This window comes from Magnolia sinica, chromosome 1, assembly GCF_029962835.1.
Source record: "Magnolia sinica isolate HGM2019 chromosome 1, MsV1, whole genome shotgun sequence".
In the NCBI taxonomy this organism is placed as follows: Eukaryota; Viridiplantae; Streptophyta; class Magnoliopsida; order Magnoliales; family Magnoliaceae; genus Magnolia; species Magnolia sinica.
The window spans coordinates 81578307-81598704 of NC_080573.1; the positions used below are offsets into that span (position 1 = coordinate 81578307).

General features: G+C 41.2%; 1 protein-coding gene across 2 annotated transcripts in view; it reads right to left on the minus strand.

Moving 5' to 3' along the window:
• The window catches only part of LOC131251245 (histone deacetylase 9), an 81786-nt gene that overhangs the window by 10318 nt on the left and 51070 nt on the right, over positions 1–20398 (minus strand). The window contains exons 7-12 of one of the 2 annotated variants that reach the window (XR_009173686.1): positions 19759–19851; positions 19543–19651; positions 19311–19360; positions 18753–18843; positions 5616–5686; positions 5203–5364 (exon numbers count right to left, since the gene is read on the minus strand). Coding sequence is in view for 1 of the 2 variants with exons in the window: in XM_058251861.1 (XP_058107844.1) it covers positions 5266–5364; positions 5616–5686; positions 18753–18843; positions 19311–19360; positions 19543–19651; positions 19759–19851 (513 nt within the window). In the remaining variant the exon portion in view is untranslated. The remainder of the gene's footprint in view (positions 1–5202; positions 5365–5615; positions 5687–18752; positions 18844–19310; positions 19361–19542; positions 19652–19758; positions 19852–20398) is intronic. The other variant, XM_058251861.1, reaches the window with a different exon arrangement.

A 20398-nucleotide genomic window follows, 5' to 3' on the forward strand; every position in this document is an offset into this window, starting at 1 on the left:
GGGTTCCTTGAGTTGAAATTAGTAAATCCCTTGGATTAGGAACGGATTACTGTGCATGTGTGGATGATTATTTCTTATCTTTGAGTATTGTTTGGTTCATAATTTTTATTGATCCAGCCATAACATGTGTAGGCTTGGACCCGCATGAATTCCCCTTAATTGAATGTTTCGACTTTCATGTGGGATATGGAATTTGTGTAATTTTTTCTGAACTAACATGATCTTAAGCCTAAAATCTCGCACATCATATTTGAATTTCATGTCCTGCATCAAATTTGGTATCAGAGCCTAGGGTTCTTATAGGGGAATACATTACATGTTTAGGGTTAGTTTGTTTGAGTCCTTCATGCATCCAGTTCATCACATACAGTTGTTAGAAGACCGTAGTCCCTGATATTAGTTGCTGAAATTTCTGTTAGCAGTAAGTTAGCAATTCATATTGTTGTAACTTTTTGTTATTCCCTTATTTTGACAACTATGTTGCTGGATTTTAGTAGCACTGCGTAGTTTCCCTCATATAGAGTCTCATAGGATCATTTAGTCCTATTTAGTTGCATATAGTCGTCATAGAAAGTCCTTAGGTGGAGTTAGCAAGTGTATGCCCACACGTACAGGGCATGGTTTTGGCTTGCACCCTACACTAAACATGGAGCAACTATTGGAATCATTAAACAAACTGTCCCAGATCGAGTCTTTGGGTAAGCGCTGGGAACGACATATAGACCAACGCTTTGATCAATTTGATGTGCGCATTACCCAACTAAAGGCCTCCGCCGGGACAAATCCCACCATTGGGTGGATGTCCAATCTCAAGCAGGTGGCCAGGAGGATAGATCAGTGAATGGAGTTGACCAAAGAATCAGTTATGGGCGTGCACCCGTGCACCCACCCCATGAGGGACATCAAGACCACTCTTTTGAGGAGTACGACATGTGCGGCCTTGTGGCTGGAGAGAGTGCACCAGAGGCTAGTGTAGAGTTACCCACTGAGGCCATTCCGGTAGTGGATGAGTTTCATGATGTCTTTCCTGATAATATACCGGATGAGTCTCTCCCTAGGAGGGATATAGAGCACACCAGAACATGGGACACCGTAATACCAACAGCCGAGTTCGCGTTTATTAGTTCTGTCGATAGGTCCACAGGTCTCAGTCCTTATGAAGTCGTTACTGGTTCTGTGAGAAACCTATTGATCTTGTCCCTATGTCACTATCTCATAGGCCATCAGAGCCTGCAGAGTCTTTTACGCATCATATTCATTCATGGAATCAAGAAATCAGGCAAACAATCACTACTAGTAATGAACATTACAAATTTTCTGCAGACCAGCATTAATGTTTTAAGGAATTCAATGTAAGGGACTGTGATGATCCACATCAGGCCCGAGCGGTATCCTGCGGGGGCCATTCGTAAGTTACACACGCATAGCGCTGGACCTTTCAAAATTATAAAACGAAACGGTCTCAATGCATATGTGGCAAATCTTCCACCCTCCATGGGAATTAGTTCCACATTCAATGTGGAGGATCTAGTTGCATTTTAAGGAGCCATTGATGCATTGTCCAGCCTTTTGCCTAACCATCCTAATTCCCCAGACCTTTCCCTTGATCCATGGCCTCCTCCCAACCCTTCTTCCCAGCCTATACGTCCCATACCTACCCATCCCAACCCATTTTCCCAGCTTCTACCTCCTATACCTACTCTTCCCAACCTTTCTTCCCAGCCTCCACCTCTCATACCTAGCCTTCACATACCTAGAGAGGAGATAGAGGATACCCTGGACCATCAGATAGTTTCAACGTTGGACGGCGGATTTCAGACGTACCTGGTTAAAAGGAAGTCACACCTAGCTTCAAACAGCACGTGGCTCACCGAGGAGGAGCTTTAGAGACTTGATCCTGACATCCTGGAGCGGTTCAGGAGTTTTAATTTGCCAGTGACAAAATCTTGCAGCCGGGGAGAATTGATGGGGACAACACGCGCACCCACGCCGCCCCCTACGCACGTACGCACAGAGGAGGGCCTCACCGTCGATCTGGCTCAATGACGACGTCCAAGGAGGGCCTCCTGGTTAGAAGACGTAGTTCAAAAGAGTGGGCCCGATGGTCAAATAAAGCCCATTATGGAATCTCATGATCGTGGCCCACTAGTCGGATTAAGTTCATATTTTAGGTTTTGATTATTTATATTATTTAGAACATCATGAATGCTTTAGATTTCTTTGATTGGTTTTTATTTTAGTTTACTTCATCGCCAAATAATAGGTTGCGCACATGGCGCGAGTTTTGGGATATAGGGTTTTCTTATAAATAGGCACCTCTTGTAATTCTTTGGATATATTGAAGTTGAATAAAAATTCCTGCGTGTTTTTCTGCTCTCTGAGTTTCTGAGTTGTGGAAAAATTTAAGTGGGTGCGAAGCCCTCCCTTTTCGAAGGGCTAACTACCATGGTGCGAAGCCACATCTATCCCCATCCACCCCTACCCTCTTCCATCCATATATCTCAATTACAGCCATCCTTGCCTCGATTCCATCAGTTTTGCAACGGATCGTCTCCCTACAGCCAGCTTCCAGAATCTGGCCCCGCAAGAGGGCTGAAATTTCGGCAAAGCACCACGCACAGCCCGTAGCTCGAATCACTCTGAAACTTTGGGGGTTTAGAGCCCACCCCTGGCCGACCAGGGCCAAGCAATCGATTTCTGGGTTTGGGACCCGCTCGCACATGCGGCCAGGCTAGTGCGCACGTGCGTCAGGCCCTGGCTCACTATCCGCTCGCGGGAATTGTCTCCTGGTTCAGGTTTTCTCTTATTTTCCCCTTTTCATACCTATTTTCATAAACCTTAACCCTGGATTGCATTACCCTTAATTTATTTGCCTTTTTTTTCACCCTAGGGTTCCTTGAGTTGAAATTAGTGAATCCCTTGGATTAGGGACTAATTACTGTGCATGTGTGGATGATTATTTCTTATCTTTAAGTATCGTTTGGTTCATAATTTTTAGTGATCCAACCCTAACATGTGTAGGCCTGGACCCGCATGGAGTCCCCTCAATTAAATATTTGGACTTTCATGTGGGATATGGAATTTGTGTAATTGTTTCTGAACGAACGTGATCTTAAGCCTGAAATCTCGCACATCATATTTGAATTTCATGTCCTGCACAACCTTTCTTGGGGAAGCAAAGGTCTCCAACTAGCTTACAGGCTATGCCTTTTCAACTATTTTATATATTTTGCCTAAAGATGGCTATCTTAAATATTTATAACTATTTTTTTAAGTGATAAAATTTATTAAAAGCCAGAAGGCCAAAAACTATACAAAGACTAAAGCCGAAGCCCAAGGGAAAAGAAAACAAAAATTAACAATCCCACTCCAAAACAAGGAGAAAATCCCTTCTGAAAACTTCCGAAGGAGGCTTGATCTAATTTTGAAAAGATCGATTGTTCCTTTCTTCCCACAAGGCCCACAGACCAGCCAATAAGGCTAGCCAGCCTCCACCTTTTCCTTTTTTTCCTGAATTCACCTCCATGCCATGCAAGGAGGCATTTGACAGTTCTCGGCATCACCCAAGGAACTTTAAAGGCATAAAAAAAAAGACATTCCAACACAGATTTGGTGAAGGAGCAATGAATGAAGAAATGGTCTTCCAACTCTGCTCCTTAAATCGACAAAATGCAAATGTTGGGGAGGATCATTGATCTCTTCCAAAGATAGTCGATTGTAAGGACTCTATTCCTCCCCACCAACCAAGCAAAGGGCCCAACCTTTGAAGGTCGGGCACGAATCCAATGTGACGACAGCACTCGAATGACAAGGCTCGAGCAATCATATCATACAAAGAACAGACCCCTGACTTTGCCTTGTTCCACACCAACTCATCTTCCTCCTCTCCTGGCAACAGACGCACACCTTGCATCTGGGCCAAAAGCCGAGAAAATTCCTCCACTTCCTCATTGTTGAAGTTCCTCCTCCATGAGGGGGACCAAACAACATCCTCGCCCGATGCGGAGAAACAATGGGCAAACAAGATGTCTACATCCATGGAAAGTCTAACAAGCCTAGGAAACTCCACCCTAAGTTGGTTCTCGCCAAGCCACACATCATATCTTATCGAAAGCGAATCAAGTAACTGACTCGATCAAGTCTTTGAGTCAAACCAACCTAGCTGGACATAATAAAGTCTAAGTATTTGGGTTTTTGAACTATGAATCACCCACATCTCCCCTCAGTTATCTAACCATCACACCTGTTTGAATGCACTGAAGATTACAGGTGGTAGAAATTGTGCATCCGCAGTCAATATAGCGGGCCTTTTTACATTCCTGAAACTTGGATTGTGGATTGCACTAAATGCTTGCTGGAGAGGACGCCCCAAACTGTGATTCTCATTCCCAACAACAGGCCATCACATAAGCCTGTTCACATTTTCAGGTGCATCAAAACTGGCCCATACTTGACAATCATCTCAGCGTTTCCACTCTGCGGACCAATTTTCTCAGAGCTGAGCAAAATTTGTGTACAGAAAAGAGTTGCATTCACTGAAGACTGTGTATCCGATAGCATAATATTGTATATAACCTCTAGGGGCATCGATGGACTATGCCTGCATCAGCATGAGCCCAAACCACGCGAGCAGGGCAACTTTTCTAGGCCTGAGCCCATATCAAATAAAAGTTCAGCACGCCTGAGCTCAGCCATAGATGCAGTTTCAATATCCATAATAATGTTTTGCAACAAACATACATACCACTAACATGCACTATTATCATGGTGGCCTGGGCCAGGCCCAGCTCAACATTACCCAACAAACTAATGACTTAGATCCAAGCCCTGACACCTATTGAGGCAAGAACTTCTACACCTGACCCAACCAACAGAACCATGGTATCCCAAAACAATTATGTAACGGTAATGGTGGTAACCATTATGCATTACAGGGCTGGCCATTATGGAAAAATGGACCCTCACCGCCTTGTTACGGCTGTAGCGGCACAGCCGTTCTGGCCCGTATCATAACAGTAATGGCGATAGCCATTACGGCCACCATTACCTTCATGGAATAACTTGAACAGAACCCATCCCTTGATAAGCCAGGCCTGTATGGCCAGTGGGCCGGCTTGACATGAAGGGCATGGTTAAAATACAGTTGAAGGATGTTTCAGAGGTTTCACATAATGGCACAAACGAATACATATCAATGATTACCAATTATAACACTGGGACACTTGAAATCCTTCCTTTCCAATCAAAAGGCCTTAGCTAACTTACCTCCTGCATCTGTACACTAGGGGCATGTTGGATACACCGTAAGCTTTCCAGGACTTGCATTTTGATTGTGCCAAGGTATGACTTGCTATTCAGATTCTCCTGCACCATTAATGAAAATGCAGAGCTGAAGAGATTAGAAGAAAGTGAACGTACAAGCTCTATCGGATCAATGTTCAAAAACCCGATGATCGACTTTGGAACTCAGCCAACTAATCTCAATACAGCCAGGCCCCTCGTGCCTGGTTTAAATTGATGAACAAAATGCATTTTTCCAAGTTGAGCCCTAGTTTCTTGAACATTGATTAATAAATGATAGCAAAATGAGTTCAAAAAAACAAAAAACTGCCTACTATATTGCCATTCTGAATCTTCAAGGAAAATTCTGGGGCAAAATATTTAATATACTCATTATCTGGAATTTCTGCAAGAAAAGGATAAGGAAAAACATAAACTGAATGTGCAGATTTAATTAGCTGAAGCTTAACAGTATTCATTGCAGCAAAACGTACAGGCAACAAAAGCATTGAAGAAATGAATTGGAGCATGTCTTTCAGTGGTGAAAGGACATTATTCAATCTTCATGAGACAAATTGCAGATTAGTTGCATAAAAAGGGGACCGGATTTGGAGAGGCATGCAAGTGATGGTTTTCAACAAAGTCAGGAAGCAGGAGGGCTAACTACACTTATCAAATATTACTATTAGAGGAACAAGGAATCATTACTTACCACAGGTTGCATGCGAAATCAGTTCACATGCCATGACATGCGTGTATGATATCCATGGAGCCACATGTAAGTTGAACCCTAACAAGAAGATCAACTGAGCACAAAATCAGGCTTGTCCACTCATCATGCAGGCCACATGTGCACACTGAATCAGAATGCCAGGAGGTCAGATTCAAATCATCCACTGCTGTCAACATGGTGATGGGTGGACTCCTGATTTTTGAGCCAGGTGATCTTCATGTAGCTCTCTCTGACCTCAATGTTGAAACACACCCTGCTCATTCCTCATAATATAACTTGAAACATGCATATTTATATTAATATATTAATATAAATGTGAAACTTTAGGGCATGTTTGCTTTTGTGGTGAATTAACACCTTGCTTTTTATGCTTCCTGGGGAAGTTTAGAATTGGCCTAGTGTTTCTTGGGGAACGATTAAAGTTTATTTGTTTGGTCGTTACAGCTGGCATATTTGTTTATTCTTGGGAAAAGTCTAAAATTTTGTTTTATTTCCCCAAGTTTTCCTTCCCTAGTTAAAAGGCACGCAAGTTTTTTTGAGGATAAGCTAGGGAATGGAATTTCTAGTTAATGTATGACCAATCATTAAGTGCAAAACCAAACTTATCTTTTATAAAACCTAAGGAATTGCTAAGCCAAGAAATAATTTTTTTATAAATAAATTTAAAAAATGCTAAGCCAAGAAATAATTTTTTTATAAATAAATAAATTAAAAAAAAAAAAAAAAAAAAAAACAAACAAACAAACAAACAAACAAGAAACAAAGAACAAAAAATGATTTTTTTTTTTAAATCAAACTCCCAAATCCCAATTAGTGTTGTCAAGGAGATTCGCCTAGGTGTGCGATGGGCTTGGTCACCTGGGCAATTTCAAGTGTATTAACCACCACCTTGGCCAAAATAGAGCTTGCCAAACAAGCCTTTGATACAGATAATCTGAACCAATTTGGATGCTTTAATAGGCGGACAATGAAATAGATACCTAGTTGCATAGAGGGAAAAGTGACAATAGTCCCCTAGTTCCTTCTACACAGAGGCATCTACACTCCATTCAGACCTTTATACGAAAAGCACTGAGCTATAGGTATTTCCAGGTTCGGGACACAGAAGCTAGCCTTGGGAAATCGTTTAGCAATCTCCTACTTCCCAACCATACATCTACCCAAAATCTTACCATTCTTCCATCTCTCACTAAAAAGCCCTCCACTTCTTTAAATCTCCCTTCCATGCCCACAATCGCCTTCCACAACCCCATAGCCCTATACGAAGATCACTTTTTTGTCCACCAGCCCAATTCCTCAAACCCATATTTTCTACTATTACTTCCCTCTACAAGCTGTCCTCTTCCAAGCCAAACCTCCAAAGTCATTTTCTGATAAGCATCTAGTTCATAATTTCCAACTTCCATATACCCGTCGCCCCTTCCTTTGTCGAATTGCACACATCATTCCACTTCATGAGATGGAATTTACTCCTCTGCTCCTTGCCATAGGAAATTACTCCTCAATCTTTCCAGTTTCTTTAGAACTCCCAAAGGGAATTTACACAGAGATGAGAAATATAGTGGGCAATTCAGAAGAGCCGCTTTAATTAGAGTTATCCAATCCCCCAAGGACAAGTGTCGACGCTTCGAAGATGACACTTTTCTTTCAAACTTCTCAATTACTTGATTGCATAGATGCTTGGCGGGTTTCCCTATGTATGGCGGCAGCCCCAAATACGTGGATGAAAACAACCAAGAGTTGCATCCAAATACCCCTGCTAGATTCTTGACCTCCTTGGGTAAACCTATACCGATCCGGGTTGATCTGGGTCCACAACCCAAGGGTCGGCCCATTAAGCCCAAGCCCAATAATCGGCCCATCAATAAGGAGGCCCAAGCCTCCTATATAGGTAGCTAGCTTATTTAGATAATTAGCTAGCAAAATCAATCAACTAGCTATGAATAATCCATTAGTCAACATTTTTAATGCATTATTATCTCTTTTCCATATTTGCAACAAGTTATTGTGAAGGGGATATCTGAGCACCATTCAAAGGATACCAGAGGATAAGGAGAGCTTTAGCTCCAATTCCAGCATCTCTATGGTTGGATGATCATTATATGTAGGGGTGCACATTTAACCGGTAGAACCGTAGAACCGGACCGGAACCGACCAAACGGTCCGATTTGGTCCGGTTCTAGAGTGCACCGGTTCCGGTTCCGGTTCCAAAAATCAAAGAACCGGTGACAACGGTTCGGTTCTCGGTTTGGGGGTATGTAGAACCGAACCGAACCGTGAACCGATCCGTAGAACCAAACCGTGGATCCGATCTGTAGAACCGAACCGTGGAACCGAACCTTGAACCGAACCGATGTATTTTTGCATATCTTATAATTATTTTTTCTAGAATAATTATTTTCATAAATGTATTTTTGAACACCTTATACAACATCTAAACCATTCATCAAATGGACCACAACATGGATGGACATGGGCTTGCAATTGGGTTGGATTATAAAAAGCCAAGAACCGTGGAACCGATTCGGAACCGAACCGGTTTTAACGGTTCGGTTCCGGTTCGGTTCTAGGGTGCCAACGGTTCGGTTCCGGTTCCAAATTTCCTAGAACCGTTAGGAACGGTTCGGTTCCGGTTTCACCCCAAAACCGGACCAAACCGAACCGTGTGCACCCCTAATTATATGGGGCCTGGATAGAGTACGTAGCCATATTGAAAGACCCCACATGCATGTTCACATGCATGCACATGCATCTTCAAAGACCCCATACTGGGAAGAGGCATGTGGGGTGCATATAAGAGCTTACTGGATGCATCTAGACCGTTGGATTGAGTGGACGCTTTCATCGGACCGTTGGATTTTGAGAATTGGATCATCCGGACAGTTGATCATTGGGCCATATTGGCCATAGACATCATGAGACATTAGGTTGGTTATTTCCTTAGTTATTTTATTTATTTTGTGAGTTTTTTCTGTTTTAGTTGATTCAGGGAATAATTTGGATATTTTAGAATCATAAGGGTGTTTTTGTAAAAATACCCCAATTAGTTTATAAAGGGGTGTGCGTAACCTTGGAGCATTATTAAGCATTGAATGAAATTTCTCTCTCTCTTTTGCTTTTGAGCAACAAAAAACCTCCTGTGATTAGAGTTGGTGTGAAGCCATGGAGTGATTCCAATTCTCTCTCTTGTTCTCTTCTTTCAAGGTACTCTCTCTCTCTCTCTCTCTCTCTCTCTCTCTCTCTCTCTCTCTCTCTCTCTCTCTATATATATATATATATATATATATATATATATATTATATATATATATATATATATATATATATATTTCTCTCTTCTTTTATTTTCCTTTTGTCTTCCTCAAAACCACACCCCGATCAAGCCCTAATCCATCCAAACCTCAACCCAATCAAGCCCTAACCCATACAACCCCAACTAAACCTACCCAAGCCCATGTCCGTATAGACACGTGTACGGTTGTCTGTATGAACAACCCCCTTGTTCTGTGGCCCTCTTGCTACATCCCCGTCATTCCTCTCTATTCCTTATCCTTTACTGTCAATCCTAAACCTCAAAAACCTAATTCTCACAACCCTAGATCCTCAATTCCTAAACCTAAATCCCCAATTCCCAAAATCTAAAACCCTAAACCTAGTTTAGCCAAAGCCCTATAACCAAGTGAGTTCCTTTGAATTAGGAATAATCCCTATGCAAGATACAAGTTCTACCTTCCATAAGTCCTAATCGACTCATATTTTGTTAGATTGGCATTGCGGGATTATTAACGGCTTTGAATTGGAACATGTCTTGTTACTTGGATTCCTTAACTTTGTGATAGAGTAGTTTTAATGTGTTTTGATTGCTTTAATTAATCCGTTATTTAATTTCAGCACGTCATTCTAAGTTAGACCATCCATCCTACATCATATTTGTTGTCAATGACAGTATGTGTTTTCCTTATATGTATGTTTCAAAAGCTTATATACAGGCCTGGGATGAGTAGTAGGAAGGCACCATTGAATTGAATTAAATTTCTGGAATTGTTCTCTTCTATTTGTTTGAGTTCTCGTGCTTAGATTGGGCGGATCCTTCCCATCAATCGGTTGCGCCAGTTTGGTATCAGAGTAGGTTCCAACAACTAGGTTGAAGTCCTGGATCAACAACAATCTCGTTATTATTGTTTCCAAGTTTTTTAATCATAAAATTCTGCATCTTTTCTTTTATTTTCTTCATTACATCCATCCTCCTACCCCATTCACCTTTTTTTATTTTCTTTTGACAAAGCCCAAAAGTCCAATTGACAGGGAGTGTAAAAATTTTGGCAGCCCTCTACCTCTATATTCTAGCCCATTAAAACCCTTAAAATTAGCCCCATCCCAACCCATAAAACCCCAAAAAATCAGTCGCATCCCAACCCATTAAAACCCCCCAAAATCAGCCATTTTCCAACCTATTAAAACCTCAAAATCAGCCCTATTCCAGCCCATTTATGCTCTCAAAATCAGCCCCACTCCAGCCCATTAAAACCCCAAAAAATCAGCCACGTTCCAGCCCATTAAAATCCCCAAAAATTAGCCATGTACCAACCCATTAAACCTCAAAATCAGCCCTATTCCAGCCCATTAAACCCCCCAAAATTATCTCCCTTCCAAGTTCCAACCCATTCAAACATATTAAAACCCCAACATAATACATATTCCAGTCCATTAAAACCCCAACATCAACCCCATTCCAACCCATAAAACCCCCTAAAATTAGCCTCATTCCAGCCCATTAAAAGCCCAAAAAAATCAGCCATATTCTATTCTAAATCCAGCCTTATTTCAATCCATTAAAGCCTAGAATCTCAGTTCATTAACAATATTCTGTTCTTAAAATTATTTTTAAAAAAACAAAAAACAAAAACAAAACAAAAACAAAAACAAAAACAAAACAAAACAAAAAACAAAAAAAAAAAAAACTGCCGTATATTCTGTCCATTACTTTACCGGTGTCAACCCCTTATACGATGCCTACCCATAGTGGTCACAAACGAGGGAGGCTTTCCGATCAACAACGAGACAATTGCACTAGTCCTTGAGAGTCTGTTTATGACTTCATACAATGGCTCTTTGTAGAACGAGCACATGACGCCTCGATAGAGACACCCAAAAAAGACAATATCACCAAGAAAGTACAAGTTGAAGTTCTAGACTTCATGGGTCGTCTTGATGTGCAAGCTTTTGTCAACTGGATTATAAATTATAATGCTTGAAGATTATTTTGCATGGTATGACATGGACGATGTCTAGCGAGTGGCCTTTGTCAATCTGAAGGGCCCAGCAAGAATCTGGTGGCAAAGCATTGACGACAACAATCTCATCATGGGTCGTCCTGCTATCACCAGGTGGGCTGACATAAGGGAGAAGCTAGAAAGTAAATAATTGCCTTCCGATTACATGGATACTCTTCTCCAAGGGGTCCTTGCACTCAAGCAGGGAACTTTACCGGTGGATGACTACACCTAAAAGTTCGATGAGCTTTATGTCCATTGCAAGCTTGCAGAGAAAGACCGAATAACAGCTAATAGCTATCGGGCAGGGTTATGCCAAGAGATCCAACGTGAGATGGTCATGTATGATTTTGAGTCGGTTAATGATGTTTGTCGGAACGCTCGACGAGTTGAACAACAGCTGCAGTAGCTCTCCGACGCTTTGGTTCTCCAGTTGGGGAACCTTTTGTGAGAAAGGGTTCAAATACACATCTCAATTGAACTCCACCACAAGGCTACCGACCACCTCCCCACCCTTTTCAGCCACACCCACAGATGCAGACTTCTCTTATAAGGCAACCTCAACCTTTACAACACCTTCTGCCACATAATTCATACCAAAAGCAACCAACGGCGCAAGGACAACACTAGGGGCAAGGTCTTAATTTTAATCCTTCCCTCAGAAGAGAAGGGTGAGGTGTTGACTATGGCCGTTGTGGATAGATATGGCACTTTTTTAATGAGTGCCCGCGAGCCAGGAACCTCCATTGTAGGAAGACCCCTACTACCCGGACGGTCATGAGTATTACAATGAGCACATCGAGATAAAACAACCCTACGTAGAACTTGCATCGCAGCTAAAGGACCTTCATGCTGAAACTACGGTTGAAGCTGGGGATGAAGGCCCTACTCTTATCATACGCCGCCTGCTTACCACCACCGAGGAAGAGGAAGACTGGCAACAAACCATTGTTTTCCATACACAGGTAAAATCTTGGGGCGGGTTACGTAACATGGTCATCGATTGCGGCAGTGCAATGAACATCGTATCTCAAGAGATGATTGATAAGTTTAAGTTGCCGACTGAAAGGCATCCATAACCATATAAGGTTTGTGTGGGTCGACGACACTACCATCCCCGTGATTCAAAGGTGTTTGGTATCATTTAAAATCAAGATATATGAGAATGATATTTGATGTGACATAATTCCGATGAATGTCACCCACATCCTTCTTGGTTGACCTTGGCTCTTTGATCAAGAGGCACAAAGCGATGGTGAAGCTAACACGCATACTTTCCTCTAGCAAGGTCATTGTATCCTTCTTTGATCGTTGCAACCTACAGCTCTTCCTTCATTTATGCCCTCATTGTCGACATTGATTGCTCTTTCAAACTCCCATGTTCTCACCCTACGGAAGTTTGAATAAGAGAGCAAGGAGAAATGCGTAATATTCACTCTAATCACAAAATAGGTGCAGAAGCCTGTTATTGACCAAGATGGGCCTATTCATGATGAAGTCAAATTTATACTGCATGATTTCCAAGATTTGGTCCCCGATGATCTACCTAAGGAGTTGCCTCCGCTACGAGATATTCAGCACACTATAGATTTGGTTCCCAGAGCATCCTTGCCCAACTAACCAGCATACCGGATGAGTCCCGCCAACACGCCGACTTGAAGCGTCAAGTTGCCATTTTCTTAAAAAGGGCTACACCTAAGAGAGCCTAAGCCCATGTGCGGTGCCAGCCCTCCTTACTCCCAAGAAGTATGGAAGTTGGCGCATGTGTATAGACAGTCGAGCTATTAATAAAATCACAATGAACTATTGTTTCCCCATTCCTCAGCTCTATGATATGTTGGACTTGATGCCAAGTACTAACGTCTTCTCCAAGATTGATCTTCGTAGTGGATATAATGCAAGGGCATTTTCACACCAGGCTCGAGTGGGGTAGCTTGTGGGATGCCGGGACACTCTGGGTGGGCGGCCCGTGTGAGGCGGGTGGCTCATGAGAGGCGGGCCGGACCCGTGTGATTCGGATGGCTCGTGTGAGGCGGTACCCATGTGATTTGGGGCCCACGAGGGGGGTTCGGCCAAGGTCCTAACCCATGAGATGTGGGGCCTAGGCTATGAGATAAAAGGATTGATTCACCATGCTCTAACACTTCGAGCTTTTAGAGCAAGTGGTTAATTGTCCTGCATCAGGATACCAACAGATTCGCATCCAACCTGGTGACGAATGGAAGACGGCAATTAAAACGAAGGGCGACCTCTATGAGTGGCTAATTATGTCATTCGGTCTCACAAACATGGCTAGCACTTTCATGCGCGTCATGACCCAGTTGTTGCACCCTTTTATTGGCTATCTACATTAAGTTAAGAAGGAGCACCTTAATCACCCAAGTTGTATCTTTAGAGTCCTTCATGGCAAGCGCTTTTACATCAACTTTAAAAAGTGTACCTTCATGAATACATCAGTAGTCTTCTTAGGATACATTGTCTCATCACAAGGTGTAGAGGTGGACCCCGCCAAGGTGAAACCCTTGTTGATTAGCCGACACCTACCACTATCTTTGAAGTTTGCAATTTCCATGGCCTCACCACATTTTACAAACATTTTGTGTAAAACTTCAACAACATCATGGCTCCGATTATTGATTGCGTGAAACAAAAAGAGTTTCGATGGACAAGTGCAACAACAAAAGCGTTTGATAGGATCAAACGTAAGATGATCGAAGCTCTAGTTTTGCACCTTCCAAACTTTGAGACGGTATTTGAGGTGAGTTGTGATGCTTCTAACATCAGCATCGGTTTTTTCTCAGTTAGGAGGACCATCCAATAACTTTCTTCAGCGAAAAGTTCGTTGATGCGAAGCAGTGATACTCCACTTATGACTTGGAGTTTTATGTTGTTGTTCAAACTTTACAGCATTGGCGTCACTATTTGGTTGGCAAGGAGTCTGTCCTATATTCTGATCATGAAGCACTCAAGTACCTAAACTCTCAACGGAAGATAAGTGCTTGTTGTGTCAAGTGGAGCGCTTACATTCAGGAGTTTTCTTTTGTAATTCGTCACAAAGCTAGCAAGGACAATTAGGTTGTTGATGCATTAAGTCATCGCGCGCATCTATTGTCATCGATGGCAGCCATTGTTCCGAAATTCGAAGAGATACGAGTGAGTATGTTGATGACAAGAATTTCAAACGCATTTAGACAGGCATTCTTAGTGGAGAGCTTGCAAGACACCCACATTTCAACATTCATGATAGCTACTTGTTCCGAGAAACACAACTTTGTCTACCCAATACATCCATTGGCAAGTATGTTGTGAGGAAGTTACACAACGGTGGGTGTAGTGGTCACTTGGGCCACAATAAGAACCTATCCCTCGATGGAGATAGATACTTCTAGCCTCGTCAAAATCAGATGTCGCAAAGATCTACCAATTATGTGGGTTTTGCCAGTTGGCTAAGGGTCAAAAGAAAATTCGTGAATTGTATCAACCAGTGTCAATCCCACATGCTCCGTGGAAAGATCTCAGCATGGGCTTCATCCTAGGTTTGTCAAAGACTGCTCAGAAAGTTAATTTATTATTTATGGTGGTTGATCGATTTTCAAAGATTGTGCATTTCATACCATGCTCAAATACAGTAGACGCTCTCCAGATTTCTTAATCATTCTTTAGAGAGGTTCGTCTTCATGGGCTTCCAAAGGCAATTATGTCTAATAATGATACTAAGTTCATGAGTTATTTCTAGAAAACTCTCTGGGTGGCAACGAAAACCAAGCTTCATTTCTCTAATGCCTACAACCCTCAAACCGATGGTCAAACAGAAGTGGTCAACTGTAAATTGAGCAAGTTACTATGCTATGCGACCTAGTAATACACATGGTTGAATTTGCTTAAAATAACTCAGTCAATGGGTCCATAAGGATGTCACCTTTTGAAGCAGTAACTGGTATATGACCACATCTTCCAGTCAATTTGGTTTCTCTACCGTAAAGTCGAGACCAAGCAAAGAAGCTAATGACTTCATCCATTATATGCAGCAAGTGCATGACGAAGTTCGATGCAATATTACCGCAAATAATGAAAGTTATAAGCAACATGCAAATATACGTCGTTGCTTTGTTGAATTCGCAAAAGGCGACATGGTTATGGCCCATATTCGTCCTAAACGGTTACCTCCCGAAACCTCGAAGAAGCTCCATCCTCACAATGCGGGACCGTTCGTAATCATAAAGAAGATATCAATGCTTATGTTTTATATCTCCCACCAGATTTACCTATCAATCCTACTTTCAATGTAGAAGATCTTTCAATTTATCATGGGCACCATACTGACGATGGTATCGAAGAAGAAGCCATCACACTTCCGACCGTTTTGCCACTTACAAACATGATCATTGATGTTCTCGATGACCAAATCGTCTTCACACTCTGAGGTGGTTATCAGAAGTTTCTTGTTCGTTGGCAAGGACGACCTCTCTTTGATGCTACATGCATCACAGCCGCATACTTATAGCGTCTGAATCCTGACCTCTATGAGCAATATCAAGCCATTTACTTGCCGAAGTCGAGTTCTTTCGAGGGGGGGAGGACTGATGCCGGTTGATCTGGGCCCACGACCCATGGGCCAAGCCCATTAAACCCAGCCCATCAATAAGGTGGCTCAAGCCTCCTATTTAGGTAGCTAGCTTATTTAGGTGATTAGCTAGCAAAATCAATCAGCTAGCTATAAATAATCCATTAGTCAAACATTCTTAATGCATTCTTATCTCTTTTCCATATTTGTAATAAGTCATTGGTTACCAATGACATTATGTGTTTTCCTTGTATGTACAATTTCAAAAGCTAATATAAGGGCCTAGGAAGAGTAGGAAGGCACCTTTGAATTGAATCAAATTTCTGGAATTGTTCTCTTCTATTTGTTGAAGTTCTCATGCTTAGATTGAAGGTGCTTACACCTGGGCGGATCCTTCCCATTAGCCAGAAGCCGCCGTATACCCAGCATTTCACATTTATGAGCATTCACCTTTAAACCCAAAACTACTTCGAAGCAAGAAAGGATTTCCCGGAGATTGTCCACTTAGGACACCTCTAAGTCACAAAACAAGGTGTCATCCACAAACTGAAGATGAGATGCTTGTAAATCTCCCTTGTCCACCTTGAACCCACTTATTAGGCCCACTGTAACCACTCTCCAACATTCTTCTTAGAGCCTCTTCCACCATAACGAACAATAAAAGGCGATAACAAATCCTGTACCTAAGACTTGTGTTGTCAAATCCTACAATCTATGATCTACGATATATAATTTGAATCGAATCTTAAGCAAAACGATTTGAATCCCACCTTGCATTCCTTTTTTATGAATCCTGCGATTTTTACAATTCAAATCCCGATTTACAATTTAAATTATACTTGTTCTCTTCTATTTTAAGCTTCACTTGGATCTCATTTTATGTTTGCAAATTGGTGGGGGCTTTAAGAATCATTTGGTAAATTATTTTACTTGTTCTTTATAAGAGATTAAATGATATCTCTTTAATGTTAAATCATGGACTTTTTTTTATGATTTCTTCCTTCGTAACTGGTCAAAACACCAAATTGATGTCTAACTTATCTAGAATGTTTTTATGGATGGTTACAATCAAGTTGACTTATATGTATTGTGAAATGATGCTTAGAAATCAAAATATCTTTTTTCGTCGGTCTATAGTATTAAATGTTGCTTTTCCAACGTGATTCTACATTCAAGAAAGGTGACAATAACATAAATTATTAAAGGATCCTTGTGTGTTTTTTAGGGGAAATTTCTTAAAAGACAAAATAAAGGAAAGAAAAGAATCCTTTAACACTTCATGCCAAGGTATTGCTTGGTGCATATTGATTGCAAAAGGATGATTGATGAGTTTTAATTTTTTACTAATTTATTTATATTTTTCATATTTTTTAAATTTTTTAAGAAAAATATTTTTTTTCAAAATCTTAAGATTTACAATACGATTTGCTATTCAATACGATTCAAACCTATTATGATTTGCAATACAATAACGATTTTGACAGATTTTAACAAAATTGCCTGAGACCTCTAGTAGTTTAGTTGATTTGAAGAAACCTTTCTGTGACCCATTGACCAAGATCAAGAACTTTGTTGATCTAATGCAAACTTGAATCCATCTTCACCATCTATTCCCGCATCTAATTCATTCCAGCATGTAGTCTATAAATCCCCACTCGACGTAATCATACGCCTTTTCCAAATCTAGCTTGCACACGACTCCGCTTTTACCTTCCTTGTGCCTGGAATCAATACACTTGTGGGCAACCAATGCACCATCCAATATTTGTCTAACCTACAAAGGGAGGGGATTAGGTGAGACCTCAGATCCACCAAGGTGGTTGGGACCCCTAACTGTGGGGCTCACAATGATGTGTGTGCCTTAAATCCACACAGTCCAACTATTTTAAAAGCTCGTTTTAGGGCATGATCCCAAAAATGAAACCGACTCAAATCTTAGGTGGACCACACCACAAGAAACAATAGTGATTGAATCCCCACCATTAAAAACTTCATGGATTCCACCGGAATGTTTATTTTCCATCCAACTTGTTGATAAGGTCACAAACACCTAGATGAAGAGACCACACAAATATCATATTGATCCAAAGTTTTTATGGCCCACAAGAAGTATTTAATGGTCAATCACCATTGTTTCCTGTACTATGGTCCATCTGGGATTCGAAACTGCTTCATTTTTTGAATCATGCCCTAAAATGAGCTTCCAATACGGATCGGCAGCATGGATGTAGTCACATACATCACAGTGGACCCCACAATTAGGGGTCCCACCCACCTCGATGGATCTGGGGTTTCACCTAATCCGATCCCCCTACAAAGGCACCTTGAACCTTAGATATGACCTTTCTAAGAGCTGCTCTAAACGACGTGGGTAACACTGCGGCTAGCACTTAGTATGGTACCCCTATAAAACTTTTCGGTCTGAAATTCCTTAAACTGTCTGCGCCCTCCTTGTTGGGAATCAATGCGATGAACGATACTCCAAACTCCACCGAGTCTACTACTATCGAAAAACTCCTGAATAAAAGCCACAACATCGCCTTCACTAATCCGCAGAAAACTTAGAAGAATGCCAACGGAAAACCATCTGGTCCTGGAGCCTTTTCCCTCCCCAGTTTGTCCACTACTGCCTTAACTTTGCCTTCTAAGAGCGGCCTCTCCTTCTAAGACCAGCCTCTCAAGAGAAGCTGCTCATCTGAGATAGCACTACTTCAAATGTTTTGAACATATTTGCTAAAAGAGCTTTACATTAAACCCTTTGATGCGGGTAATCAGAACCAATCACAATGCTTCTACATACAAATTCAGTAGACTATCACTCTACACACATCAAGCTACTTTGGAGATTAATAAAGTAACAAACACAGCTTCAAAAAAAATGTCTTAAAGATTTGTTAACATACCATTTGGAAGCTCTGTATCTAAAAGAACTCCAGTTTCAACAGTCCAGCAACGAGCTACATTCTCTTTCGTGTATCCTCCACCTCCAGTAACCTGCAAGGCAGAGATATACTTAGTATGCTCGATGGTTGACATTGACAAATGAGGTGTTATCATACAATGATAGGGCTGAAAGTTTCCACAGTATTGCTAGTGTTTTTAGTTCGTAGAGGTGAGCGCCATAGTTCAGTAATCTGAACTGTCGAGGGCCCAGGGTTCATCAACCAAAACTGTTGAATATATGTATCCAAGCCCACGCACCAAAAATACCCTTAATAGGTGCCAAGACTGTTAAGAAAGAAAATACAGCAACAGCTCACATTCAACTCTATTAAAGCTCAAATATTTCATAGGTAGGACTTTAGAATCTTCCGATCTGGGAAATTTTTGGAGCATGGGCCATCCAAGGTGACCCACTTATACACACTGGAAACTCAAACAGTACGGTATTAAACTCTCAGCCCACGCATTATAAAATAAAACTTCATGAAAGGCACAGAAATATTTGTATCACAATTTACCAATAGGGGCAAATTAAATTTCTTCACAAATCTGACACATTCAGCATGACCTGTTCGAGATGTAAAAAGTGAAATGCTGAGTAAACATATCGATCAAAGTACAGATAATATTGACTAGTACAATACCAATTCAACACCTCCCAACACAATATTTAAGCATATTTCATGCTCTCAAGGCATCCTGAAAGAAACAATAACAATAAGAGAGATTCAATTACAAGGAGACCAGCACCATCAATGGAGAGGTTGAAGCAGCCCAAGCGATCCCCTGCAAGTGAATCAGCCCCACATTGAAGAACAATAGCACCTGGAAGATACGTTTCGACAACCTTGGCAATAATCTACACAGATGAAATACTGTAAGACAAGTCTACCATCAACACAATAGAGTATGGTACATCATGACAAGGTACAGACATCAAATTCAGATGTACAATTCACAACTCACTGTTTTAAAAAGCCGAGTAAAACTAGTGTCATCTATTCCATCCTTAAGTGGGACATTTATGGCATAATACTTCCCTTCTCTTTCTCCTGTTTCCTTCAAAAAAAAAAAAAAGTCTAGTTGAGGCTCTCTCTCAATTTCTAAATATTAGCATCACCCAAATAAAGGATTGAACTGCAACACAAGCATGAATGTTTGCAAACTAATAGGTCGAAGATCATAAAACAAATTTTAATCGAAAAGAAAAGAAGTAGAAAAGCAAAAAACCAAAAAACAGATTATGTTATATTCACTCGGCATTTAGAAAGAAACATCATTTTAAGGAGTCCAAATATTCCTAAACAGCTCTACATAGAACAGAAAGCGAAAAAAAATCTAACAACATGAGCATGCAACCTGAAGCAGGTAGCTTAGAGACCATCTTGAAGCATGAATTATCTGGTCAAGCTATCTCAGTAACTCTGACAAGGTTCCTCTGCCCTCATTGCCAGAGGCCCATGGCTCATTGAGTATGTGGTTAAACAAATTATACCATCCCTTTATATCTGAGTTGCACTAATAGTGCAACAAGAAAAACAACACGTCGCAAGATTTGTTTAACAAAAAGAAAGGCACAAAGAAACACTTTAGAACAAATTTTATG